Genomic DNA, 27,108 nt, shown 5'->3' on the forward strand with positions numbered 1-27,108 from the left:
ACAGCAGAAAGACCGAGTGCACGGAGGAGACACAAAGACGGCCCTGCACAGTCAAGGTGCACGGAAGAGCACAAGACGACACACGCGTAATAGCACGCACTCGCAGATACACCCGATCGGGAGAGAGAAAACAACTACAAGGACGGGCACGAGCTTGAGCCGCCACCGAAGAACCAATACATATGTCGAGGAAAGCATGAGAAAGGCGTGTCATGGCTAGCGCACGCTTCGCTGCTCCCATTCCATCGCGCCCTTTGGGCGTGTCTTGTGCGTTCCTTCGCTAGCCGGCGCGTCTTTTGAAAAAAGGCGATTCGGAAGAGAAACGGAGTCACAGGTGACGCCAATGTTAGTCGCCTGACACACGTTTCGAGGTTGCGCCCTGTTGTTGCGGCGGCGGGGAGGGCGTCCCGTTGTCGGTGGCGGGACTTCCCTTCGTCGAGTTCTCTGCGAGGAGGTCCACCAGCTTATTGATCTCGTCTTCGTGAGAACCTTCAAAGCGGCCTACAATACAGCCGTTGCGGTACGCCATGAATGTTGGGAGACTGCGGATGTCATGCAAGGCAGTCACCTCCGCATTCGCGTTTGTGTTCACCGTGATTAGGATTACAGAGTGCGCGAACGGCTTGGTCGCGTTCCCGAGGAAGCGGCAGGCAACGTCGCAGGATTTTTGATCTTCTAACGTCATGACTGTGGCGGGAAGGGAGGCAGTAGTTGCTCTAGCAGCCTTCGCATCCTTGGCTTCTGCGTAAGCGGCCATTGGCGCGGCAGCTGACACACTTGTGGGGCTGTCTGGTTGGCGCTGGTTTTTCTGCAGGTGATCAAGCAGAGGCGATGGCACGCCATCGATCCCTGCAACCTCTGTAGCGGGCTCCGTGGAGGTCGGTGGAGCGACTGTGGCACTGCCGCCACCGCCACCAGCTCCCGCCACCGCGTGAAGCAGCTTCGACCGAATTACGGCGCATGGGGCACATGATGCCTTGTAGAAAAACACCAAGGCTCTGGCACCCCGAAGGCGGTCCTGCAACTCTTGCGGATTGCCATGGAAGGAGTAGACCGGCGCTGGTGGCGTGGCAGCCAGTGGCTCAGTGCCTGATGGAGGCAAGGGGGAGCTGTCGCATGTGCGGTCAGCCACAGGCGACCTTTGTTTTTGCCCGGCCGTATCAGCGAACGCAGCGCTGTCATTGGGCGACGCAGCGGTAGGAACACCGTCCTTTGTGTGCTGTGAAGCGCCATCGAAGGACGGGGCCATGCCTTTGCCAGCAGGCATCTCGTCGGATTTAGCTGCCGTGCCCAAGGCCGCGCAACCGCGCATACGAGTCGCAAGCGACGCGGCCGCGACGGTCGCTGCCACCGACGATGCTACTGCAGTCATGTGCTGTTCCGTGAGTGCCGTCTTCACTCTCAGCGGAGGCGGCGCCTCGGTGGGCAAGAGAAGCCTTTGCACTGAGAGGCTCCCTTGTCGACATCGCGACACTTCGATTTCCGGCGCGGTGGGACCAAACGCAGCGCCGCCTCGTCGGCCTATATCAGTGCTTGTGGTACGTTCTGCCTGGAGATACGAGATCAGGCACACGGACGACGGTGTGCGTAGGTCTTTAGACGGCGCAGCTACCCACGACTTCACCGCGCGTGTTCGCCAGTTTCCGCTTTGTGCCCCAACAGCGGCCCATGCGGCAAACATGCTAAGGACGCCAGTGAGCATGCCACGTCTGTCCTGCTATTCACTCCGTAGATAATCAGATCGGTCTGGATACCCTGAGCGCCTGTGTGCATGTGCATGCGCGTACGTTCGCTTTTATCGCCGAACCCCCCCCCCTTACACACACACAGCCCTTGAATAATAGACGCAGAAACGCAGGGCGACGGAAATGAACGTGAACGGGTGGGTGTTGGCGTGAGGGGCGGTGTGTAGTGAAGGCAATGGGCAGTCAAGCACGGCACACACACGGGAGAGAGCGAGAGGGGGAGCAAAGAGAAACGTTCAAAAAAGAAAAAGCACACGGATGCAAGACGGTGTGGAGCGGCAAATACGTTTTTGTTTTTCGTTGAGGGGGGAGGGGGGGGGAAGAGCGAGTGCGCAACAAAAAAACGACAACGGCAACACGCCAAAGCAGCGAAGGGATGTGAAAAGAGAGAGAGAGGTGCGTGTGCGTGTGCGTGTCTGTTGGGGAGGGCGGAAGGAGAGAGACCTAAGAGAGAAGACGCGAACAAACAACAGGGAGGAAGGAGCAAAGCAGCGAGCCACCACAGCAACAAAAGCAAAACAACAAAAAAATATATAGAGAGAACAACGGTTGGCCGGCGTAGGAGAGAAGGTCAGGGGAGGCGAGGGGGTGTAATACGGGGATGAAAAGACGCGAACACAGAAGAAATGGAAGGGGAGGGGATGAGGAAGAGTCAAGAGGGAAAGGCGGCCACCTTTCAGGTGCGCTTGTCCGTGGAGCACGGAAGAAGGACGGTTTCGAAAAGGAAAAACAAAGCAACGCAGCCACGACGCAACGCTCATCAAAAAAAAAAAACAGACAGCGGAAGTCCGCAAGTTAGTGGGTATACGTTTTCTGTATCTGTGGACCAGCACCAAAGGCGAGACAAGAGGGAAAACGTAGTGCTGCAGGTGTGTGTGTGTGTGTGTGAGCGCGCCGCGAAAAAAAAAAGAGGAGAGGTGGCACACGCACACGCACGCGCACACACACACACACACAAAAGCAGACCGAAAAAAAAGGCCTCCAAGAAGCCAAACAACAACAAGGGCCCGTAGACACGGTCACCTTATATTACCGTTTAAACCGAAAACGTTCGCCAGAGACCACGACGCAAGATGCACGTGCACGATGCAGCGACTAACCTACGGTCTCGCAACGACTCACAAAAAAAAAGAGGAGTGGTCACAATCAGGCACAGGGAAGAGGATTAGGACAAGCACGCAAGAGAAGAGACGCAAAGAAAGGAGGCGCCTGCAAAGCCGACACCTCCCCCTCCCGAACGACAAAGAGAAAAAGTAGAACAGAAAGAGAAGGAGAGCAATACACGCATGCACGCACACCACCACAGCCACCAAGCACTGCTAGCTTCCTATGAAACGCTGCCCAGTGTTAGGTGAAGGCGAGAAGGAGCGAAAGGTGAGGCACACGAGTGCCGCAGTGATTACGGGGTGCAGCGCGCAGATGGCGGCAGGACGCAGTCAATAATAAAGTGAGCGAGGAAGAGAGCAGGCACTGAAACGGCGTAGAATACACAATCGAACGCCGCCGCTCGTGCGTCGCGTTAGCAGCTGTGCATGTAACACTGCTGAACTATGTCGGTAGGCCGGCGTAAATGCGTATAAGTCGTCGATTGTTGGTGTTCTCCCGGTCACTTTGGTCGCTGGGCTCTGGACACTGAAAAGTAAAGAGGACGGCCCGCTCGAAGAGAGAGAGGGGGTAAAGTGAAGAAGCAGTGGCAGGTATAGATCCAAGACGAAAGAGACGGAGAAGGTGGCCAAGGCACAGAGACGGGGGCCTATAAAGTTTGTGCGTGTGTGTGTCTCGCTGATGGTGTTTCGGTTCGGATAGTGGAAGAGCGCTTGAATGCTGCTTCACGAATTTCACTCGTTTTGGTTTTGGGGGTTTCGTTATTCAGCAGTGTGCGATTTTTTCGCCCACGTCCGGAGTTTCCTTGCCGTTCAGCGATCCGCACCTGGCGAGTGTCTGCCTTCCTTTGCTCGCTTCCTTGGATGTTTCTGTGTGAATCCTCGCCGTCGTGGTCCAAGCGCCACACAATGTAGGAAAAGAAGAGGCACGCGGAACCGTAGAGGCGAAAAGAGTCGTAGCGGCAATGAAGCGTGAATGAGATACAACATACCGAGGGTACAGCCGCATGGACCTACTACTTTGGGGGGCAGAGGGGGAGGCAAGCACGCAAGAGAGCACGGCGCCGACGTATGAAATAACCCGCACAGAGCAAGTACACCTTCCACTTCACTTCGATTTTTGGCACCAAGAAGAAAACAGGGGCCAGCTGTCTCCATCTTGATCTCACACTCGCCTCTGACGCGGCTTGGTGAGAAACATTTTTCCACGACGGCCACTGGAGATGAGGGACAGAGAAACTGGCACACAGACACACACACAACGTCAGCTCCGAGGATCTTATCCTTTTTTTTCTCCAGCCTGCTCATTCGCCCAGACGCAAGGCAGCCGATCGATGCACACAAGCACAGCTCACCTACCCCCGCAGGGGTACGGCGGGATCCTTGTCGACTAGGACAAACCGTCCCGCCGTCCAATCGAGCCACGTGGAGACTCGGCGGGACGGCACGCCCGGATCAGGGCGGGCCGCGTCCAGCGCCCTGCTCGAGGGCGGAGGCGGTGGCGTCCGTCGCGCGGGCGATAAGGGGTGGTCGAGGTGCGCTTCCAGCGCCTGCGCCCCATCAGCCCGCCCCGTCGGACGGCCGAGACGCTGCATGTTGCGCGCATATGCGCTGTGGCGCTCATTGGTGTGGAGCTCCTCGCGCCTTCCGCGTCCATCACGCGTGCGCGGCTGACCTCTCGATGCCCTGCGTGGACGTGATACGCCATGCCGGCTGTCCGTGACAGCGCCTGCGGATGAGGATATGCCTCGAGGAGAGTGAAGAAACACACACACAAAAAGAAGAAACACATCGTGAAGGCGCGTCTGCATTAACAGCAAGAAGAGACAACGGCGAAAGACGCACGTGTGCGTGCGTGAGGGGAGCTGCCCTTTAATAAGGAGAGAGCAGTACCAAAACACTTATACGCGCATACCTGTACACAGAGACTGCCTCATCTGAGGATCTTCCGACCCAAAAACAGTGAGAAATCGGTGAGGCTTCGAGAAAATGTTGGGAGGGTCACATGTGTGCAGTGCATTGTGCAGGTCGGGAGGGGGCTATGGCATTGTGCCGAGGCCCATCGACGACCGATACTGGCGTTGACGCGTGCGCCTTGCACAACTATGCGTACAACGTGCCCTTCAAATGATCAGAAAATGTAGGGGGAGTGACAGCACCTTCGTACCGTCTGTCCGCACTTCTTGCTGGTCGACATCTTGTCAGCCGTCGCCGTGCACGTTTGATGTCTCAAGGTGCCACAGTGTAGCTGTCCCCAAGAAAGGCGCCCGCAATGTGCTTCCACTCTGCTCCCTCTTCTGCCGTCAGCACCCCTGGCTGCTCGTGGAAGAGCCACTGCCAAACCGAAGCCACGCCGTCCCGCATCTCCTCTGCTTCTGACTGCGGCACGTTGCTGGCGTCTGAGATGGACTTGAATCTGCAATACTGCTCCACTCTGCCCATCAGTACTGTTATAACGAGCAGCTTCAGAAGTGCTTGACGCCGTGCATCAGCGCTCACCTTGTGCGCCTCCGCCGACTCACCATCAGGGTGCTTGGGCCTTTCATCGGACGCAAATGACCCACGCAGTGAGCTGTGTTTGGTCTGCCGGAACGACGACGGCGGCGCCGCAGCGTGCGACTCTAGCTGTTCCTTGACCGCGGCCAGCAGCTCCTCCACCACTGCCTCCACTCCGCTAAAGTCGGCGTAGTCGTCCGTGTCGCTGTATGGCACGATGTCATCCTCCTTCAGCACCTCTTCTCTCTGCTCTTGTAGGTAGTTCTCCGGCTCCACGAGGGACTCACGAAACGCAGCGAAGGCGTCCATCATCCGCTCCGCCACGGCGTACACATCCTCATCAGCATTCACGGCTGCCATGAGTTCTCGCCATTGCACACTCAAGAGCAGTTGCTCCCGCCGGGTGCAAGCGGCCTCCAACTCTCTCTGTAGAGCATCCAGTCGCCTCTCGAGCTCTGCGACGTGCTGCGTCGCTTCTTGCAGTCTCTCCCGCTCCGCCGCAATGGCAGATGGCGCGATTTCGTCCTCGGTGAGCGTGGCCATTGCGAAGTCACAAGCGTTTGAGAAAGAGACGTGAATGAATCAGGTCACCAGCCCAGGGCCGCCTCACCTACGCACATACACGCACACACACAAACTTGATGCGCACGTGTGCATGCACAACAGCAGCAAAGACAAACGGCAGCAGTAAGACAGTGGCGCGGCGAGGAGAACTGGGTGATGCCCGCTCTCCCAAACAGAGAGAGAGAGTGTGTGTGTGTGTGTGTGTGTGCAAGGAGCAGCGAGGTGCAAAACAAAATGAAGAAGGGCAAATCCTCGCCGTCACCGACACCACTCAGAAGGCAGCGCACAAGGAACAAACACGCGAAACGAAGATTGAAACCAGAAACAGGCAGGAGAATGAGCAGAGAGAGGGCAGAGAGGGAGGATGGCTACGGGGGAGGGAGCGGAGGTGGCGGTGAAAACTAAGCAGACGACCGTGGAGGAGAACGAGGAAGCGGTGCTGGCGCAACGCCAGCGTGCGTCCACCTCGTCTTCTGTTTTGCTTTCCTGTACAGATGCCAATCTATTGGGAGGACAGAGAGAGGCCTAACGTGAAGGACAGTCGCAGATGTGCGCCAAGACAGACACACACACACACACACAAACGTAGAGACTCAGAGAGAAATACACACGCGAAAGAGAGAAATAGGAGAGGAGACCTCTGCAGATGTGCACAGGGGAGTGTGTTCCCTTCGATGTATAGCGGTTAGGACGTCCGTGACTGTTTATGGGGAGTTTTGCTTTACTTATTATTTTCTTGCTGTTCGTACGGAGTTGAGGCGCGTGTGTGCGCTGCTCCTCGCACTTCTCCACGTTTGTTGTTCGAACAGGCAAACAGCGACGCGAATGCAAGTGAGGTGGTGTGTCGAGAGAAAAGGCAGGAAAGGAGGGAGAGCGTCAGAAGGCACAGAGAGGAATGCAGATAGTGAAGGTAGTGGTGGAAGAACAGGGCATGCACTCAATCCAACGCGAGCAGGCGCGCACCGCTGCACGACCAGAAAGTGAAGAGCAACAATAAGCACGCAGGGAGCATGGCGTTGAGGGCTCCTGCGTCCATGGAGGAACCATGGATGGCCTCCTTTATTATTTTTTCTCGTTTCTTGCTCAACCCCAATAGTGTGGGGTGGTCGTTGTTTGACAATGGTTGCAGAACGCATGCAGGATGCAGTGGCACAGCGCATGTGCACGTGTGTGGGGGGGGGATGCGGGGGAGGGGGAGGGGACAACGTGCGGCGGTGCATGTCGCAAAGAGAGCACATCGCAAAACCATATCAACACGTGTGCAGTGGGGGAAAGGAAAGCAGATGACGATGGAGTGCGCTATGAGAGCGCTGCAGAATGAATGTGCCGCAAGAGGCAAAAAAGAAAAGAGGGGAGAGAAAAAAAAAACGAACGGAGGAGCCGTTCAAGGACGGAGAGACCATCGAGCACGGAGGCGCGGTGTGTGTGTGGGGGGGGGGGGAAGTGCCGAAAAAGAAGGAGACAGCAGTGGGATACAGAGACCACCACATGGTGCGACTTGTTCGTGGCGAAAGACCACCACAAAGCCCCTTCTATGATTGATGAGAAGTCACAGGCGTCACCTATCTTCGGTGAAAAAGAGGCTTCGGCTGCCGTTACCCTTATCTTCACCTTGAACGTGGACGTTCGCTCCACAAGCCATGTGCGCAGGCACACCAGTTGTGCGCGTCAGTGTCTGTGCGTCCCGCATGAGAGTTGGCGTCTCGTGCGTGCAACGCAAGTCTCATTTTTCGTGCCTTTTTTCCTGTTTCTTTTCGCATGCGAGAAGGGGGTGTGACCTCGTGGAATACAGTGCACAGTCTGAGTCGTCACTCGCAGCGCCTGCGTGCCTGCCTCTCGCGCGATAGCACCGAAAAGCAAACGTGATAAGGAGCGGCCCCATCTCCGCATCACATGAGCCAGCCGCAGCAGCGGGTTATGGCAGCGTCCGCGGAGGCGTAAGGCACCAGCGCTGCTATACCTGGCGTGGTGCACGTCAAGATAAGCTAGCGGGAAGGAGAAGGTGGAGTCTGTCCGACATCGCAACGTGGCGTAGCAGTGGTCGGCATCGCCCAAAAAAAGCGGCGGGCTGTGACACGCAGTTCCAACGTCACAGAAAAAAGTGAAAGGTAAGCATGCTCTAGTCAATGTCGATGCCGCCGTGGGCATGTGCTGGACTCGCCCTCGCGGCTTGTTCTGTCTCTCTCTGTAAGTGTGCACCTGTGCGGAGCACAAGAGAAGCCACATAACACACAGAAAAAAAAAATAGGCGTTAGAGCGGGGGAAGAGGGGGGACGATGACGAATCACAGGTGCAAAATTTTTGCAGATTTCCTCAAACGCCGGCAGTGTCCGTGTACTGTACCTCATCCTTTATAGCGCAGCTGCATCGGTTTCTTTCCCGCTTCTCCCTTTGTGACCTGGGCTGGTATCTCGACGAGGGTAACCACGGATACCTGCGCAGCCTGAGGAGGACAGACGGGGGGCACACCTTCTATTTCGTGTTGAGAGGAACGCGCGCACGGCCGAAAACAGTGTCAAGCGAGGATTTGAAAATATTATCTTTTGCTTTTAGATGCGGACCCCTTCGAGGGAGAGGGAAGTATCCAAGATGTGTAAGCGGTGATGTAGCTCATGTTTGCGCGTATGTCTATGCGCGGATATACACAGAGCTATCTACCTCCCTTCCCTCGCACTCTCGGACGAAAGGACACTAGGAGCACACAGTTGCGGAGGTACAGAAGAGCATGTAAGCAACTGTCCTTGCCAACCGCCGCTCTGCTGGGCACAGTCTTGTCGGCCACGCACACAGATAGAGGACCGCGCGCACACCTTCAGGTAATGGACGCAGAGCACACTGCGACACCGGGTCAAGCTTGCCGGGGAACTTGTATGCATGTGCCCATCAGTGCAGGTACGCCAACATGAAGGCCTCAAAATGACACGCTCCGAACAGCTGGGCATCTGAAAAAGAAAGCAGCGGTGGGGAGGGAGAAGAAGCCGATGTGTGCGTGTGTTTGGTGCTGTTTCCGGCAGACCACTGGTACGCCCGCCTGAAACGCACGCACACCCGCAGCTGCAGCTCAGCTGTGCTGCAACCTACAAGGAGGTCAAGCAGCGGCAAGCAAACAAGAAAAGAGCCCACAGAGACGCTGCGTTGCAGACACACCAACGCGCGTGTGCAAGAGAGGGCCACACAATAGCACAAGACAACGAGTGGGAGGAGCCGAGAGCGCTCCCACACGCACATCGCAACGCCCGCTGCACCCTCTTCCCCTGCGCAGCCTGCTCATTCGCCCAGACGCAAGGCAGCCGATCGATGCACACAAGCACAGCTCACCTACCCCCGCAGGGGTACGGCGGGATCCTTGTCGACTAGGACAAACCGTCCCGCCGTCCAATCGAGCCACGTGGAGACTCGGCGGGACGGCACGCCCGGATCAGGGCGGGCCGCGTCCAGCGCCCTGCTCGAGGGCGGAGGCGGTGGCGTCCGTCGCGCGGGCGATAAGGGGTGGTCGAGGTGCGCTTCCAGCGCCTGCGCCCCATCAGCCCGCCCCGTCGGACGGCCGAGACGCTGCATGTTGCGCGCATATGCGCTGTGGCGCTCATTGGTGTGGAGCTCCTCGCGCCTTCCGCGTCCATCACGCGTGCGCGGCTGACCTCTCGATGCCCTGCGTGGACGTGATACGCCATGCCGGCTGTCCGTGACAGCGCCTGCGCTCCGTGCTCGCATCCTTGCACCCCCGGGCCTGCCGCACGACGACCTCGTTGTCTGGAGGGGGGGGGCGTGACTGAGTGGCCTGCACGCATGCGCCGCGACAGGCGGGACGCGGCTGTGAGTTTGTGGCAGCAGGGGTCCTCCACCCTTTCCGCAGGGTCGCACGCCTCTCACAGGCGCGGGCGGGTCGAGCAGGAGGGACCCGTGGATAGGCACGCGCCAGCGCAGAGAGAGAGAGAGCGCACGGCCTGTCCTCCTGAGAGGGCATACGAGGCAGCCATAGACAGCAGGCAGGTGAGGAGCCCACGCAGCGCGAACGAGGCATGCGCAATCACATTATTGCGTGCAAGGCCATGGCGTGAAACAGCGTGTGCTTCGCCCCCCCCCCCCTCGAGTGATCCGCGAATCACGCCTAGCATATCAGGCACAGCACCGGGTTGGACGCCCTCATAGCAACCACAGACGGGGGGTGGGGGCACCACCGTACCGGCGCAGCAGTAGGCAGCACGCCATCGGCACCCCATGCCGCCACTGCCAGCCACCCGCTGTTGCAGCAATGCACAGCGCGGACACGTGCCGGTGAGGGACTGGGCGAAGATCAACCCCCACCCTGTCGTCTCATCGCCTCATCATCGCGGTGCGTGCGACATAACGGCGATCGTTGAGATGAAACAAAAAACGAGGCAGTGATGTCGAAATCAGCATATACCGCCAGTGACCGATTGGCATACAGTCGCATACAACAGAGAGGCGTCGCCAACGGCACCTGCATAGAGTCACGCGAAACGAACAAGGAAAAAACAAAGAGCGATTAAGTGGTAAAAAGGAAGCGTCGATAAGAGTGAGGTGAAGCACGTATATATAGAAAGATGCATCGACGTACATGCGTAGGAGTCGATGACGCAATGGGGATAACATTGAGAGTAAAGCGAGAGAAGAGAAGACCGCAGAAGACTCAAAGGTGCGCTGCCATCATAGGGTAGAAAGGAGAGGAAGGCGTGTGTGTGTGTGTGTGTGTGTGTGTGTGTGTGTTTGTGTGTGGGAGTGGGGGGGGAGGCGCGCTTTTTGTGTTGTGCCAATGCTGATTTTCCCCTGCTGGGTACACACAAAAAGAACAAAAAAAACACGCTCATCGTGCGTAATATTCGTCGCTTGGCTTCTCCGTTGGGTGCACCATGTCTCCCTCTGCGGCTTCTTTGACGCAAGTGTGACAAGGCGCATCCCTCCGTCAACATGATAACGTACACAAGCATAGATGTTCACCTCAGCACGCACATATCCTCACACGTGCGCTCATGGGAGTGAGTGCTGCCACATCAGCCACTAGTGCGCCAGTGTCCATCGCTTCTCACCTATTATCTCTCTCGTCCGTTCTCCTGCTTTTGCTTTTTCGGTCGTTAACCTACAGCTTCGTCGTGCCTGTGCAAAGGTTGCTGGCATGGAAGTCGTCACGACGGGCCACGCTGCAGTGGTATCGTACACGGGCCTCCATGAACTGCTGGAGCTCTTCCTGTGTTGCCCCATTCAGCTCCAGCCCGATCGGGATGGCGCACTTCCGCCCAATATCATCGTTGTTGATCAACACAAACGACGCACGATTCGTGATCACGGTGCCAGCGTCTTTGCGCTCCGCCTTGAGCACCACATCCACCTCCATTGTGGTGTTGCGCACATATATGACGGTCGCCTCGAGCGTCACCCAGTCCGTGGCGAACACCGGCTCGGGGAAGGCAACGCTGTGCATTCCAATCGTAAAAACATAGCGGTTGCCGGTGAACATGCGGCCGCAATGCACGGCGTGCTGCTCCATCCACGCCATCAGCTCTCCGCCGAAGACGGTGTTGTTGTTGTTCATGCAGGATGTGAAGAAGATGCGGTTTGCCTCCACCCTGGTGGAGTTGATGCGGGCATGAATGGGCTTTTGCTGGTTGATGGAGCACTGCACCTCCTCGGTGGTGAGGGTGCGCTTCAAGCGCTCGGCCGTGTTCTTCTTATTTTCCTCTTGAAGCTTGCGAACTTTCACGTAGTGATTATGCAGTTCAATGTCAAGCGGGTCCGTCAGCTCTATCGCCGGCACCACCTTGGCCGCCTTCAAATCTGGCGTGATGGCCACCATGGTGAAGAAGGAATGGCCAGCCGGCGTCTCGGTGCGGGTCGACGGCGACTGCCGGTAAAACCGAATGTAAATACCCATGGAGCTGGAGCCACAGCACACCAGGCGGCCATCCAGACGGACCGCGTCACCGTGCAGGATGGGCGACGAGAACATTGTGTTCGTGACACCCACGGTGCACGTCAGGTACCGCTCATGAGTCAGACAGTCTTGATGGTCAATCGCCTTCTGAGAGGTGCGGGCGGCGCACATGTCGAGCATCGCCAGCACGCGGCCAGCGGCCAGGCGTGCCCCTGGTGTGGTGTCGGAGCCGGCGATGTCGGTCCAGCTCACATGGATGGGGTCAATCATGCCTTGCTTGGGATTGCCAATGATGATGCCGGTTCGGCAACTCTCGCGAAGTGCCGACGACGACGATGCGGTGCTGGCAGCCACCGCAGGGCGGAAGAAGCGGGAGGTGACCGCCTGACAAGCTGCACGACGCCACATATTTTCCCCTTTCCGTCGCCTTGCTCTGTTCGGACTTGCAGACCTCTGTGCAAACAAGAGGGATGCACACAATGTCGTGTGTTCGGCGGGCGTGCCCTCTTTCAAAAACAAACAGCAAAAAAAAAACTGCTCAGGGCGAACACTATTGCGTTTGCCTCCGAGGGCTGATCGAGGAAAGGGCAAAGGGAGTGGGGAGAACTTAAACGAATCACCAAGTGTCTGGGTGATGAGTTGGGGGGGGGTGATGGAGGAGCACCGTATCACCGTAGGTGGATGCGAACGGCAGGTATGAGCACGTCTGTGCGTGTGGTGTGTGTGTGTGTGTGTGTGTGTGTGTGTCTGTATCACGACAGACGGCTTATGCGCTGCTGTCGCTGTTTCACTGCGGTTGGAACTATATATATATATATATATATTTAGCTCTGGCGTGTTGTACCGAAAGGAGTCTCCCCGCCGACGTTAAAGAGGTGCGCGTATATACAGATATGTCTACATCAATGCGTATATATATATATATATATACGTACGTGTGCGTATGTACGTACAGGGACTCTTATTCTTGTCGTTAAGGGGTAGACGCCCACATACCGAGGCAGAGCGGGTGAGAGGGATGGTGGTGGTGATGTTAAGCGTAAGCGCAATGAAGAGAAAGAGCGTAGGCACAAAAGAAGCGCGGATGTGAGGGGTGGGGAAGAGAGCGAGAGAAAGGTGTGGGAGGGGGGAGTCAAGAGCCGATAACCTTCGATGAACAAGGCAGCACTGCGTAAGCACAGCGATCCCCTTTTTGATTCTCTCTCTTGTTATCACGATGAATGGAAAGGGGAGGGGGAGAGGTGGCGAAAGAGAAACAGCATGAAAGCTATGCTCCAGTGACGTGGCACATAAGGGGAGTAAGGGGGAGAGGGGGAGGGAGTGGTGGCACGAAGAGAGTGAACGGATCCGCATCTGGGAAAAGGCACAGTGTACCGCAAAGTGTAATTGTTGTCACGCTTCTCCTTTCGTTTTCGTTTGGTCGCGATGTCCCTCAAAGGACACCGCGCAAAACAGCTTGTGCACCGTTGGATTCGTGTAGCGTGTGCAAGAGGCACGAGAGCGCCGTCCCCCTCCCCCCACCCCTACCTCTCTCACACAAGGACGACCGTAGATGAATCAGCTGTGGCCGCTCGATGGAGCAAGGATGCAGATGGGCGCAGTGTAACGAAGGGGGAGGAGGGGAAGGGCCTGGAAGACGACACAGCATGCACAGGGAACGGCGAAGGTTCCTGTGGTACTCACTTCGACACAGGATCGAATCGACACACACGCGCGCGTAAGAGAACAAAAAAGAATCAGAGGAGAACGTAAAGGAATGAAGCACGGAGAGCACGCGCACCTGTTCGAGACAACGCCACAAAGGGAACAAGGAGGCAGAGGAGACGATAGAAGCATCATCATACTCACGCCACCATGAATACAGCGTCCAACAGCAATCACTACCTGCACTCAATCGGCTCACTCCCCTTTCCCCCATACCTCGATGGCTGTTTTGCCCGTCGCTGGGGGGCATCTCTCTTCTGCCTTTTCTTTTACATCGATTCGTTCTTTGACAATGTTGACTCGCCCGTGTCGGTGATACGAGGAGACCTACACCCACAAGCCAGCTCAACGTCGCACACGCCCTCACACGGTTTCTAATCCCCGTGCTCGTTCACGACATACTGCAGTTTTTCCATCACTACGCGCCGCTCCTGCACGAGGGTGTCGAGGGCCTCTTTCGAGACGGATGTTCGTTTCCTTTCCGTTTTGGTCGGCGGTGCTGCCGCGACATAGGTCTTCTTGCCCGCACCCCTGCCACTGTCTTCCTCTTCCTTGGATCTCAACGTGAAGCGCAGCTGCCAAATGCGCTCGTTCAGCTCCCGCATCTCCTCTGTGAGCAGATGGATCTCATCCTCGCGGGTGCTGCGTATCGAGCTCGCCTCATCCATCAGTGCCTTAAGAGAGCCCTTGAGAGGCTTGAGTACCCGCTGCTGAATCTCTTGAGCTCGCCCCGCTGCCAGCGCAGAGCTGAGTCGGCCTCGTGAGCCGGGCTGCGCCGGTGCGGTGACGGGGCATGACGAGCCTTTTGCTGGCGGCTTCAGGTCGCGGGATACCGCGGAAGGGGTGGGCGAGTTAGCTCGCGGTATGTTGTCGAGCAGGCGGATGCCAGCCTGAAACTTCGAGAGGTACCCAGAGGACGTCGGTGCGGTGGCGCCAGCGCCGTCGTTGCCGTCCTTGGCATGGTGGATGGGGGCGGGTCGCGCGTTTGTCGGCGCCGTAGCAATCGGTGACGCCCCGTCAGCGGAGGAAGCCTCTGCGGCAGGAGGGGGCGCATTCCTTGCCGTCCGCTGGGGTCGCCTCAGGGTGTACTTGGCCGTCGAGCGCAGCGGCGAGACGGCAGGGGACGCACCCTTGGTTGACGGGACAGTGCCGCAACAGGCCGCGCGCGGGGGGCTGCGGGCACCGAAACGTCCGTTGGCGCCAGTGTCGTTTGGCGCCGCAGAACTCATGACAGAGGTACGGGGGCTACACTTCTGGTTTGCGGCGGCCGGCGGCGGGGCCAGCTGCCTCTTTGCGTCCTGCGAGTCGCGTTGTGAACTACGTCGATGCGCTGGGATTGCCGAGGATGCCCCTACAGAAGCAGCACCGCCGGGCGCCGCCGCCGCCGCCTCCCCTGCCGCGGAGGCTCGGCGGGCTTCTCCCTTGCGCATGAAGGAGAAGGGCTGCCGCTTTCGCGACTGCGACTGCGATTGCTGCTGCAACTCTGGCACGCGGGACTTCAACACCTCCGCCGACAGCGTGTTTGGGAACTCGTTCTCAGGAGTGAAGACGTTGCCCCTCAAGACGCCGGTGTCCGCTTCAACGTGCGCGCCGCCAGCGCTGCCGCCGATACCACCTCCAACAGTGGCAACTACTCCACCACCCGCTAGCACTCCATCTGCATAGTTCCGCTCTGTTTGCATACCGTCCGACGACGTGTATGTGCCGGCGCCGTGGAGGACATTGTGCCGCCATGTGCAGTGGAGTTGGTTTCCCTCCACGAACTTGTAAGTGCCACGGCCGTGGCACTGCAGATGGAAGAGAGGCTGCTGCTGCTGCTGCCCGCCTCCGAAGCTGGCATCTTCGACTTCGCCGACGTACACGTCGCCGTTTGCAAAAGTCATGACGCCACAGCCCGTGTGCGTCACCGCGTCGTAGACACCCTTGAACGTCCACGTCTCGTTGCCCGACTTAATGCTGACATCCCTGCTGGCCAGCGGCTGCAGCTGTGCATCGAAGCAGGCCTCAATGCTGGTTTTGTTGCGAAGGGTTAAGCAACCAGCGCCGCCGCCGGGAACGCCTCTACTAAAGCTGCCCGTGTACTTCAGGTAGTGCGGCGACAGGCTCGTGTCGCCGGTGGTGCCGTCCGTGTCACTAAAAGAGATGGTTCCTTCACCCTCGCGGTAACCGTCGACGTAGCCGCCCTCGTAGGCGACGCGGCGACGATCCTCAGTGGTGTACTCACTGCCTTGACCAGATGGCTTCCCGTTTGCCCACGACCCCTCGTACACGCGCGAACTCACCGACCATATTGGCTTGGATGTCTGCGGTGAAGATGGAGATGCTGCGGTCAGCAACGTGGCCACACCCCACCCGTGGGGCTGACCAGCCAGCCACTGTCCCTCGTACTTGAGACCCCGCGCCTTGTCCTCCCAGACTCCGTTTCCCCCCACCTGGCCTTCCTGAAAGTCGCCTGTGTACTGGACAGATGACGCGCTCGTCAAGGTGCCGGCGCCGCTGGGCACATACTGCGCCACCGCGCCGGAGTAGCGCGACCCGTCCGACCACTGCCAGGTTCCCTGCCCATGCGGGAGGCCACGCGCCCACTGTCCGGTGTAGGTTCCGTCCAATCGTCCATACATGGCCGGGTCCCAGCAGCGCAGCCCCGTCCCAAGTACTTGCATGAAGTTGTGAGGCGTGACCGGGGCCTCTGTCGGTGACGACGAAGCTGGTGGGAGTTGCTGTGTCGACGAGTCCGTCCGCCACTCTCCGGTGCCGTTGCCGTCCGCCTCGCCGTTGGAGAAGGTCCCCTCGTAGCAGGTAAGCGTGAGAAGAACGTCATGCGGCACGCACGTGGCTGGAATGCGCTTGCGCACAGCGCTGTCAGCGTCGATGCCGCGGGTGCCAGTAGAGCAGGGCAACGACCGATCGCGCAGCACGCCCGAGCCGTGAGGGACGCCGTTGCGCACAGCGCCGTTGTAGCTGCTCCCATCCATGTACGTGATGACAGCAGGGGCGCCGGTGAATATGCCCGCAACACAGGGGCCATGATACGTCTTCATCGGGTGGGCGGCATACTCTGACTGGCTCAGTCGCAGCAGACTCACAATGGATGTCGAGGAGGTGGCGAGCGATGACGACGCTATGGCGAAGGTGACCCGCACCTCTCCATTGAGCTGGTCATTGTGCCAATGACCTTCGCACACAGAGCCGTCGCTTCCCTGCAGAACGCCCCTGCCCTCGCGCCGGTCCTGCGCAAAAGAGCCCTCGAAAACAACCCCGCTAGAGAAATGGTGAACACCCTTGCCGTGCCGCCGCATCTGCGCATCAGTGCCGCCGGTGTAGAAGCTGCCATCCGCGTACTCGATCTCCCCCTCGCCGGTGCTGCTAGCTTGTGGCGTGTCGCCGTCAAAAGCGCCCCGGTAGCGCACAGGGCGAGCTGCAGCGGCCGCGGCAGCGCCGGTTGCCGGCCTGCGCAGCTGCCACTCCCCGAATCCCTGGCGCTTCCCTGCAGCCCAGGAGCCGTCATAGACGTCTCCGTTAACGTAGACACACCTCCCCTGCCGCCCGCTGCGCATCCCGTTCTGGAAGCCGCCAGTGTATTCAGTAAAGTTGTCCACGTTCGATGCGCCGCACAGAGTGCCCGTCCCGTTCATCTCGTCTTCTCTCCAATCGCCTTCGTAGACACGACCGTTGGAAAACTGGCAGCGCCCCTTACCGCTGCGCTTTCCATCTTTGAACTCCCCCGCATACTCGTAGCCGTCGATTCCAGGCACGCTCATCACGCCCGTGCCGTGTGGCAGTCCGCCCTTCCAGTCGCCGTCGTAGACGGCCCCGCTGGAAGCCCACGTGTAGCGCCCCTTCCCGTCTTTCACGGGTTGGCGGTCCTTGTCGTGGACGTAGAGCGCCTCGCCGTGGTATGTGTCGCCATTCGAGAACGTGCGATCCCACAGAGATCGTATGGCGGTGGTGGCTGACGTCGCGGAGGTGGGGGCAGCCGCAGTTGCCGCTGCGCGGCTGGGATCCACGGACGAAGCGGCGTGCGACTTGGCGGAGGATGACGAGGTCGTTACCTTTGGCATGGAGGCACGTGAAGGGAAACAAGGAGGCTCGCTAAGAGGACGTCGGGATGGAAATGATGGAAGGGTGGGGAGGGAGTACAGGAGGGAGCCTCTGCTCCGACACCGCTACAAAAAACGAGGATGAGAATGGCGCTGCTGTGGTGCCGTCGTCTACTCAGTGCACCGGGGGGAGTGGGAGGGGGGGGGTAGAGGCAAAAGGGGTGTGTCTGCGGTGGTAGGCGCTACGGCACGTCACAGATCGGTATGAATGATGATGGAGAGCCGCTGAAACACATGAGTACATGTACACGAGACACACCCCGCAGTCCGTCAGGGTCGGAGGAAGGTGAAGTGGATGAGAGCTAGAATCCACTATGTACTACCCTACACATGGGCGTGTGCGTTTGTTTGCCTGAAGTCGTGCAGGGTAGCGTGGGTCGAGGGGGAGGGAGGGCGCGTACGAACAGTTTCAAACAAAAAACAAGAGGCGACGAAGTTTCAGAAGACGGGGATGATAAAAACGAGGAACAAGGAAGAGCGAGAGTTGCATGTGGAAGACACGGTACAACAGAGCAGAACAGGCGTTTGTGCACTTCCTGTCGTGCATGTAAGCATGTCTTGCCCGTCCCCGTCCCTGGCAGCTGGTGTGCGCGTGGGAGGCACACACATACAGACAAGATTGCGTGCGTGAGAGATAGAAAGGCTCGATGAGACACACACTCGGTGACTGTTGCTCGTGTGCATGCTCTCAGAAAAGTCTTTTCGATTGTCTGGCTGTACTACGACACACGCGTGGGGGTCGGTCGTGCGAGAGACATGGTGGGCTTTGGGGCACCAGCGGAGGGGGAGAAGAGCAGATATTATACAGAGAGGGAGGGAGGGACAAAGGAGATGATGGTGGGGGGAGGAAGGGGGAAGGGGACAGAGATGCGCTGAAGCATTCGCCGCACGTACGAAGCAACAACAACAACAGCAGAATAAAGAAACTAAAGAAACTAAAGAAGCGGGCTAACACGTGTGTTAGCGGGAGATCAAAGCGCTCGGCGGACAGCTTCAGCGAACGTGAAGGAAAAAGAAGCCGGAGAACAAGGGCTCGGATGACGCCCTGCTGATGAACGCGGAGATGGGGAAGGTGTGTGTGTGTGTGTGTCCTCCGTCGCACTCACATGACGCACCCGAGGACGGTAAGCGACACACGCGAAGCGTCATGGCAAGCGATGCAGCACGCGCAGGGTCTCCTCCCAGTAACTTAGCAGCTCCTCGTCAAGGCCGCACTGACGCCCAATGGCGGGCCCGGCGCCCAGATGGATACTGCAATGCTGTTCCCAGTCCTGTTGCCGACGCGGTCCGGGGTGAGGCGTAAGGCAGACAGGCTGGTACGTGGGGGTCACGTCCAGTGGCAATGGAGCGCCGCTATCGCTTGCGGCCAGCGGTGAGATCGGCTTATCATCGCCGGCACGTAGGCCCTCGGTACCAGTCAGGCCATCTTGATCGGCGGCGTAAGTTGCGTGGGTCTCCATCTCGTAAATCTTCACCCACTCCAGGGGAAGCGGAGTGTCTGCTGTGTGAGAGAGAGGGTCGGCCCCGCGCTGGTTTTCGTGCGCTGAGGTTTCACTAGACTCAGTCACACCCACGGCAGCGGCGTCTGTGCGTTCTGCAGCAGTGCCTTGGCCACTGTGAGCCACCACCGCCGCTGCTCCGCAGTCATAGACGTCGCTGAAGGCAGGGAACCCAGGTGCGGCACGTTGCCCCGGTAGGTCCAGCATTTCGACAAGATGAGTAGCGCAGAGGACGAGCGGCGCACCGGGGCTGCCGTGCTGCCTACTACCCCGGCCCTCACCTCCGTCCGCGAAGTACCGCAGAGTTGCTTTCAGTAGGGCACATCCATCCTCCGGGGAGGTACCGCGTCCGAACTCGTCGACTAGCACAAGTGCCCGCCCCGCCATGCGGCTGCCATCGAGGGCGTTGCTGTGAAATGCCTGGCGTGCGCGCTGCTGGCCAGCGACAAAGTGCAACACACGATGAAGCGCCACGCACTCGCCGTAGAAGCTACCTGGCGCCGCTGCGGCTACGTCGGCAGCCGACCAGGCCGAACGCGATGGTGCGGAAGAGGACGGTACAAATACCGACGACGATGGCGCGAAAATGCTGTTGACGAGGCTCAGCCGTGCTGTGACCGCTGGCACGTGGCACCCCAAATGAGCGAGAAACACGATCTGCGCCACGGCCCCCATGAGCACCGACTTACCGCTGCCGTTGACGCCAAGCACCAAACAGACACGGTCTGTCGAGGTGCGGAGGTGGAGCGAAAACGGAACGAGCTGTTGCATGCCCACGTGTCGCGAGAGAAGCGGGTGCCAGCCATCCTCGATCTCAAGGATGCCCTCGTCGGCATCCTCCCCTGTCTTCTCATCCGGCACAGCACAGCCAGCGCCCGGCGCCACAATCTCTGGCCGACACCACCCCTCCTGCGCCGACACGCGAGCAAAGCTCAACAGGCAGTCCAACTCCCCCAGCGCGCGAGTGGGCCGCAGCAGGTGGAGAGAGTTGTACAGGAGCGACGTGTCCAGCTCGCGGCGGACCTGCTCCTCGCGCTGCTGCACGCGCCGCTGCAGGTCGCCCACCCAGGTGTCGAGCTCCTCCATCGCTGCGGACTTGAAGCAACATTCGCCAGCCTCCGTTGCGTGATGAAGCCGCCAGCCAAAGGAGTCTGCCATCACGGAGCGGACTCGCTCGGTAGGCGACACCGAAGGCGAGGTAGCAGCCACCCTAGGAGGATGCAGTGCAGCATCGCTACTCAGTGGGCCAGCGGTCTCGTTATCTGCGTCGTCGCTGCGCCACGACGCTGGTTCTCCTGCATCGTCGTCACGTCCCTCACCGCCCAGGTCGTCCTCGTCGGCCGCGTCCTTGACTGGCAACAGTGCTTCTAGCTCCGCAAGTGGAACGCACAGCAAATACCCGTGTGGCACTGTGTACACGCAGCGCAGAGAGAGCCTTGCCCGAAGCGTCCAGGGAAGCTCTGCGAAAGCGGCCTCTGCTTTGGCCTGGAGAGACAGCCGCAGCTCGTGAAAGCGGACGCGCAGCTCGTCAAGTACCGTGTCCACCCCGTCACGGATGCGCACAGGGTTGGACACGCCGTAGTCAAAGGAGGCAAGCACTGCCGTCGTCAGGACAGCGGGGTAATGTGGCTGCCGTTCCTGTCTTGCGTCTATTGCACCACCACCAACACCGCCACCGCGACCGCGTCCTGCAACCCCGACCACCGCCGAATCGAGGGAGGCTGCCATGGCTCGCAGCGGCTCCACACGGATGCTCTGCAGCAGCACATACAGTCGACTCACCTCATGGGCGACAGTGGCCAGCAGCTCCTGCACAGCAATGATTCCCCGCATGGTTTGGTATAGTGACACATAGTGCTTGTGCAGCGCCCGGCCCGACCGCATCAGCGTGAACACATGAGTTGTTGAATACACCTTGTGCAGTGCGGCGCGCAGTCGGGCAGCAATGTCGTGATGCAGGGGGTTGACAAAGAAGGCGACAACGGACTGGCGCGTCTCAATCTCAGCAGCGTCGCAGCAGGGAAGGGCGATCCACTGTCGCAGCATCGCTCTCCCCACAGAACTCTGCGCCGCGCTCAACAGCCCCCGCAGCGAGTGACCTTCCTTTGCGCGTCCGCGGCCTTGTCCACTGCTTGGATGGCGTTCTGTGCGCGTTATCTGCAGAGCCTCGGCACACGCATCATCGAGGTAGAGCGCATGCAACACATCGCGCTCAACGACATCGGCCACGTTAGACTGGACTGCGGCGACAAACTGAAGCAGCGCCGCCATGGAACACATCATTGCCGTCCTGTCTGCATGAAACCGTGCGGCAAGCTCCTGCTCCTGAGCGGGGTACATGGCCGCCAAGCGAGGGAGAGCTTCAGGTCCACAAAACGCCGTCGCGGCGCTTAGCCGGATCACTTCCACTGGCGTCTGCTCCGCCACCAGCGCGATTAAGTCGCCCAGTGCCTCGCTACCGGTGTGCGGAAGCAGCACCTGGGGCTGATACACCTGCAGATAGCGCACCAGCCACAGCAAGCTCGGTGGTATGTCTTCGTGAGCAACAATACGGACGTCGCCGCGGCTGCCGGTGGCGCTTCCCTGCGTGCTATGCGATATGCGTTGTGCACCGCCGGCACGTGACTGGACCGCGGCCGCTGGCGTTGCGGGTCTGCCGCGTCCGCGTCGCACAATTTCACCCGCCACCATGCAAACTGGCACCTCGAAAACCTCGATACGGCACTCAGAACACAAGAAGCGAGCGACACCGACGCTGGCAGCGCACCAGCATAGCGCCGTCACCTCCGCCGGAGGCGGTTTGACGGATGTGTCGACGTCATCGTCTTCGTCCTCGTTGTCACCTTCACAATCAGAGTTGCTGGAGAGCTGCGCACGGCCCTGCACTGCGCCGCGCTCATATGCGTTCTCAAAAACGCCATCAGCAGCGCGTTGCATGACAGCGGTGCATAAAAGAGCAAAGAACGCACGTGATGCACGTCGCCTGTGAGCGCTGTTTCACGGAAGGGGGTCCCCCCGCAGCACACACACACAGCGCCGCAGGACTCCGAGGGGGAGAGAGAGTAGGAGATGTGAACGTCTAATGCAACAATCACTACCGCTGCCCAGCCACGCAATGTGCGTATTCGTGCCACGTCTGCGTAAGCATTAAGAGCCTATCAGAAAGGCAAAGTGGAATCGGAGAGGAAGGAGGGGTGAGGTCGGGGGGAGCAGGGAGTAAAGAAGAACGGCACAGACTACCGGGTCATCAAGGCGATGTGATAGCAGGTCAACAAGAACCAGAATGCTCACAGCTGTCGAGTAGAGAAGGACAACTATGTCGACGAGTGGAAAGCTTCGTGTACCGCGTCACGTGCACCTCCGCCCTACTCACACGCACACGCAAATAACATCAAGGAGAAAGGCAGCAGCAGGAGAGGAAGCGGTGTGTGTGTGTGTGTGTGTGTGGAAAGACGAGCACAGATTGTTCAGTCTTAGTGAACTTTACACACACGCACACACCACAGGCAGCATATCACCTCGCCTGGAAAGGATTTTTTTCGAGACGAACTTGGCTTCAAACGGCAACCGTTACTAGCCCCTGGGTGAGAGCGAGACGCGGATGACAGCGAAGAAATAACGTGGGAGAAAAAAAATACGGGATCTATGGAGGGGGAGGGAAGGGGGATACGTATGCGTGTGTGCGTGTGGGTGTGTGCCACAGGGAGCGAGAGGCAGGCAGCGACGTTATGCACCAGTTACGTAAGCGCACACGCGCAGGCCCGTGCACCCCTCGCTCCCACACAGCAGCGCACACACTCCCCCTCCCCTATCAGCGAGATAAAGAGAGGGGTAGGTGTGCTCTAAGCGCTCGGTGTCGCCTTGCCCTTCTTGCCGCCCTTCTTCTTCGCCATCGCCTTGCTGATGTTCGGCACAACGCCGCTGTGAGACAAGGTCACGCTCTTCAGAAGCGTGCCGATGTCGTCGTCGTGGCGCGCGGCCAGCATCACGGTGCGCGGGCTCAGGCGGCACCGCTTCTTCCCGCTCTGCGCGGCCGCCTTCACGGACAGCTCCAGCAGCTCCGCCGTCAGGTACTCCAGCACGGCGGCCAGGTACACGGCGCCAGAGGCGCCGATACGGCGAGCGTACTGGCCGCGACGCATCATCCCGCCGACGCGGCCCACCGGGAAGATCAGACCAGCCTTCGCGGACTTGGTGCTGCTCTTGCGGGCGGCCTTCTTGGCGCTGCGAGGAGTAGCCATGGCTGTGATGGGTAGGTTTGGAGGGAAGGGAGGAGGGCGTGAAAAACAGAGAACGAGAATGTCGGTCAAAGCGGCAGAGTGCAACGTTGCTGAGAAGTAAATGTGTGCGTGTGTGTGAGTGGGCGCGTTTGCCGTCAAGGCGGTTTCGGCGAGCCGCAGCAACAGCGGTGGCAGCGGGAGCACCAAAAGGAAAAGCAATCAGAAAAAAATTGAGCGAAGGACCATACCGTACAAGAGGTCGTTGCCAAACACGAAGGAGGAGGGTGGAGGAACGGGTGATGAGTTCCGCCACAGACGCAGACGCGAGAAATTTCGAGGAAGAGAAGGGCCGAGGTGGTGAGGTGTGCGAGGCACATGCACAGCGAGAAGAGCGCATGAAAGGAGCTGTGCTGAGGGACACAGACGCTATCGCAGGCGCTCGCTACCCCTGCCGACGAGGATCAAGCGCCAGCCGGCGATGGTGTCTGTAACCGGCTTCTTCAGGCACGCACACGAAGTGAGGCCAGATATTCCCCAATGCGCCACTTACCAGAGTACTCCCAGATGGTTGCTTTTCCTTCCTCGGAGGGCGCGCAGTTGCCTCCAACCACCTCCACCACATCCGAGCACCTCTCCCGCGGCATTCTGCTGGCGAACCAGCTTCCACGCGCGCCAATGCAGTTGCGGCTGAGTCATCCACACCATACTCGCACCTCCGGGAACGAGTCAGACCCGTGAGAGAGCGAGAGAGATGCAAGCCCGCAAGGCACTTCCCTAGCGGTGCTCCGCTCACGAGCCTCACACGCAAAGCGAAACGCTTCGCGTTGGTGGTGCTGCTGATCATCTCGGAATGAGGGAGCGTGTGCGGCCGCGGGTATCACGGGACCGTTTGAATGTGCACGTATGCGGTGGAGCTTCTTTTCCGATTTCCATCTTGTCTTTCGTCGCATGCGTTCTCTGCACAGAGAGAGAGAGAGAGAACATCACTGAGACAACGAGAAGCCAAGCCAGATAAGAGAAACAAAAATACGGGATCTATGGAGGGGGAGGGAAGGGGGATACGTATGCGTGTGTGCGTGTGGGTGTGTGCCACAGGGAGCGAGAGGCAGGCAGCGACGTTATGCACCAGTTACGTAAGCGCACACGCGCAGGCCCGTGCACCCCTCGCTCCCACACAGCAGCGCACACACTCCCCCTCCCCTATCAGCGAGATAAAGAGCGGGGTAGGTGTGCTCTAAGCGCTCGGTGTCGCCTTGCCCTTCTTGCCGCCCTTCTTCTTCGCCATCGCCTTGCTGATGTTCGGCACAACGCCGCTGTGAGACAAGGTCACGCTCTTCAGAAGCGTGCCGATGTCGTTGTCGTGGCGCGCGGCCAGCATCACGGTGCGCGGGCTCAGGCGGCACCGCTTCTTCCCGCTCTGCGCGGCCGCCTTCACGGACAGCTCCAGCAGCTCCGCCGTCAGGTACTCCAGCACGGCGGCCAGGTACACGGCGCCAGAGGCGCCGATACGGCGAGCGTACTGGCCGCGACGCATCATCCCGCCGACGCGGCCCACCGGGAAGATCAGACCAGCCTTCGCGGACTTGGTGCTGCTCTTGCGGGCGGCCTTCTTGGCGCTGCGAGGAGTAGCCATGGTTGGGGAGAGGAGAGAGAGGAGGGGGTGTGGGTGTGTCGGTGCGCACGAGTGCTGTGTGGACGTATGAACGTGTGTGTTTGGGGGGAGTGGAAGGCGGCGGGCTGCGCCACAGCAGCACCAAAAGACCGACGCAGTCTCGTGAAGAGGGAAGAAGGGCGAGCGGATGCGTGAAGAGAGCGAGGTGAGATGCAGTGCAAACACATCAGTAGCAACGCCATGTACGCACTCAGCAACCGCAGGGAGCAGTGCTGCAGCAGCGCCTGTCATGCGCGTCGCGCATCATTCGACGAATGGTGGGGCAGGGCGCAAGAGCGGGCGCGCACGCCGGTACGCGTGACGGGGCGACAACCTGTCCCGGTCAGGAGACCGAGAGAGCGAGAGCGATAGACAGCTGTGGCCCATCGCGGGTGCGGTAAGTTTTGTCCGAGCCTACCCTGACTCGTACCCTCAACGAAGGGGAGGAGATAAACAAACCAAACGAAGGAAGGAAGAAACCAAGTGGTCATCTGAGAAGCCATAAAACAAAAAATAGGGTCTCTATGGAGGTATGATGCGCCTCATCGCCGGCCCCAGTCGGGACCCGCGCGCACGCGCACATACAGCGGCGCGTGTGCGCTGTCAAGCCGGAGGACTTACGCGTTCGGTGTCGCCTTGCCCTTCTTGCCGCCCTTCTTCTTCGCCATCGCCTTGCTGATGTTCGGCACAACGCCGCTGTGAGACAAGGTCACGCTCTTCAGAAGCGTGCCGATGTCGTCGTCGTGGCGCGCGGCCAGCATCACGGTGCGCGGGCTCAGGCGGCACCGCTTCTTCCCGCTCTGCGCGGCCGCCTTCACAGACAGCTCCAGCAGCTCCGCCGTCAGGTACTCCAGCACGGCGGCCAGGTACACGGCGCCAGAGGCGCCGATACGGCGAGCGTACTGGCCGCGACGCATCATCCCGCCGACGCGGCCCACCGGGAAGATCAGACCAGCCTTCGCGGACTTGGTGCTGCTCTTGCGGGCGGCCTTCTTGGCGCTGCGAGGAGTAGCCATGGCTGTGATGGGTAGGTTGGAGTAGAGGGAGAGTAAAGCTGTAGCACAAAGATGACGGATGAGGCTGCAAAAGAAGGCAGGAACGGTCAGACCCGGAGAGGGAGTGAAAAGAGGGAAAGGAAGGGAAGGTGATGGTGGCACGGACAAGAGAAACAAGCACATGTCATTAGGAAAGATGCGAGAGACGAAGAAGATCGAAGAAGGAGAGGGGTAGAGGGGCAGTGCCGACAAATCGCACAAACACGGGTAGGGGTGGGGCGCCGCAGAACATCGGCGAGCCTCGTGGGTTGTGTTTGTACGGGAGAGGAGATCCAAAGAGAAATGCCGGCAGCCGCCCTATTTCACAGTCGAAAAGAGGGAGCGGTGATGGTTTTTCGTGCCAAGCCCTCACTCCTTAATCGCCTGTGTCAGCGTCAGCGATACGCAAGAGGGATAATGTGCATATCGAGCTGTTTCCACTCTGTTCCTGGCGGCCCTCTCCCACCTCAGCCCACCCCAAACCCTTCTCAGAGCAGGAAACAAAGTTCACTTCGCTCCCTTCATCTGCCACTCTCTCTCTCTCTCTGTGACTCTCACAGGGGCACGAGGAAAGCATCAGGCGACATGGCGTTGCCGCCCGGTCTCCGCTGCATGTTGTTTCGTTTTCACCTTCCCTGCATTGTTGACTTCGGTGTTGATTCCAGAGAAAAATGAACATATCGAACATCACCGCACCTAAAAAGAAAACAAACCGAGAAAACAGGAAAGAAGCGGTGGGACCAGCGTTGCCGCCCCTGCACACACACGCACACACGCACGTTGCCTCCCTTCACGACGACACACTAGAGTAGGTGAAGGTGCGCTTGCCCACGCATATGCATCGACGTACGTCTACGTGCACGCGCATATGCATAGAGGCGGCCGCCTCTGATGATGAGTCGAAGATCCGACATCGGCGCCCGCAAGAAGACACAGACGCGCCAAAAATGAGCAGACCACCACATCCTCCTCCTTCTTCTTCAAAACAAAAGAAAATGAAGGGGAAACACAAAACGAAGATAAACGAAAAACAACTACGCAACGTGCAGTCGGCGATGATGCTGATCATGATGAGAGAGCGGAGGCAGGGACACATGATCCC

General features: G+C 59.1%; 9 protein-coding genes across 9 annotated transcripts; all 9 read right to left on the bottom strand.

The window, feature by feature from the left end:
- Positions 1 to 346: 346 nt before the first annotated feature.
- Positions 347 to 685, bottom strand: LMJF_29_1650 (conserved hypothetical protein; the record flags this gene model as incomplete). The annotated part of the gene is made up of 1 exon (XM_003722200.1): positions 347 to 685. One exon carries the CDS (start codon positions 683 to 685, stop codon positions 347 to 349), a length of 339 nt encoding a protein of 112 aa, XP_003722248.1.
- A 4,392-nt stretch (positions 686 to 5,077) lies between these two features.
- On the bottom strand, positions 5,078 to 5,887 carry LMJF_29_1660 (conserved hypothetical protein; the record flags this gene model as incomplete). Its single annotated transcript, XM_003722201.1, has 1 exon — positions 5,078 to 5,887. One exon carries the CDS (start codon positions 5,885 to 5,887, stop codon positions 5,078 to 5,080), a length of 810 nt encoding a protein of 269 aa, XP_003722249.1.
- A 2,904-nt stretch (positions 5,888 to 8,791) lies between these two features.
- On the bottom strand, positions 8,792 to 9,136 carry LMJF_29_1680 (hypothetical protein; the record flags this gene model as incomplete). The annotated part of the gene is made up of 1 exon (XM_003722202.1): positions 8,792 to 9,136. The coding sequence occupies one exon, from the start codon at positions 9,134 to 9,136 to the stop codon at positions 8,792 to 8,794; it is 345 nt and encodes a 114-aa protein (XP_003722250.1).
- Positions 9,137 to 11,006: 1,870 nt separating this feature from the next.
- On the bottom strand, positions 11,007 to 12,068 carry LMJF_29_1690 (conserved hypothetical protein; the record flags this gene model as incomplete). The annotated part of the gene is made up of 1 exon (XM_003722203.1): positions 11,007 to 12,068. The coding sequence occupies one exon, from the start codon at positions 12,066 to 12,068 to the stop codon at positions 11,007 to 11,009; it is 1,062 nt and encodes a 353-aa protein (XP_003722251.1).
- A 1,808-nt stretch (positions 12,069 to 13,876) lies between these two features.
- Positions 13,877 to 17,563, bottom strand: LMJF_29_1700 (conserved hypothetical protein; the record flags this gene model as incomplete). The annotated part of the gene is made up of 1 exon (XM_003722204.1): positions 13,877 to 17,563. The coding sequence occupies one exon, from the start codon at positions 17,561 to 17,563 to the stop codon at positions 13,877 to 13,879; it is 3,687 nt and encodes a 1,228-aa protein (XP_003722252.1).
- Positions 17,564 to 18,747: 1,184 nt separating this feature from the next.
- LMJF_29_1710 (MutS-like protein) lies at positions 18,748 to 22,038 on the bottom strand (the record flags this gene model as incomplete). Its single annotated transcript, XM_003722205.1, has 1 exon — positions 18,748 to 22,038. One exon carries the CDS (start codon positions 22,036 to 22,038, stop codon positions 18,748 to 18,750), a length of 3,291 nt encoding a protein of 1,096 aa, XP_003722253.1.
- A 905-nt stretch (positions 22,039 to 22,943) lies between these two features.
- Positions 22,944 to 23,342, bottom strand: LMJF_29_1720 (putative histone H2A; the record flags this gene model as incomplete). Its single annotated transcript, XM_003722206.1, has 1 exon — positions 22,944 to 23,342. The coding sequence occupies one exon, from the start codon at positions 23,340 to 23,342 to the stop codon at positions 22,944 to 22,946; it is 399 nt and encodes a 132-aa protein (XP_003722254.1).
- Positions 23,343 to 24,555: 1,213 nt separating this feature from the next.
- On the bottom strand, positions 24,556 to 24,954 carry LMJF_29_1730 (putative histone H2A; the record flags this gene model as incomplete). Its single annotated transcript, XM_003722207.1, has 1 exon — positions 24,556 to 24,954. One exon carries the CDS (start codon positions 24,952 to 24,954, stop codon positions 24,556 to 24,558), a length of 399 nt encoding a protein of 132 aa, XP_003722255.1.
- A 635-nt stretch (positions 24,955 to 25,589) lies between these two features.
- LMJF_29_1740 (putative histone H2A) lies at positions 25,590 to 25,988 on the bottom strand (the record flags this gene model as incomplete). The annotated part of the gene is made up of 1 exon (XM_003722208.1): positions 25,590 to 25,988. The coding sequence occupies one exon, from the start codon at positions 25,986 to 25,988 to the stop codon at positions 25,590 to 25,592; it is 399 nt and encodes a 132-aa protein (XP_003722256.1).
- Between the last annotated feature and the right edge of the window lie 1,120 nt (positions 25,989 to 27,108).

This window comes from Leishmania major, chromosome 29 (assembly GCF_000002725.2).
Source record: "Leishmania major strain Friedlin complete genome, chromosome 29".
NCBI classification, from domain to species: Eukaryota; Euglenozoa; class Kinetoplastea; order Trypanosomatida; family Trypanosomatidae; genus Leishmania; species Leishmania major.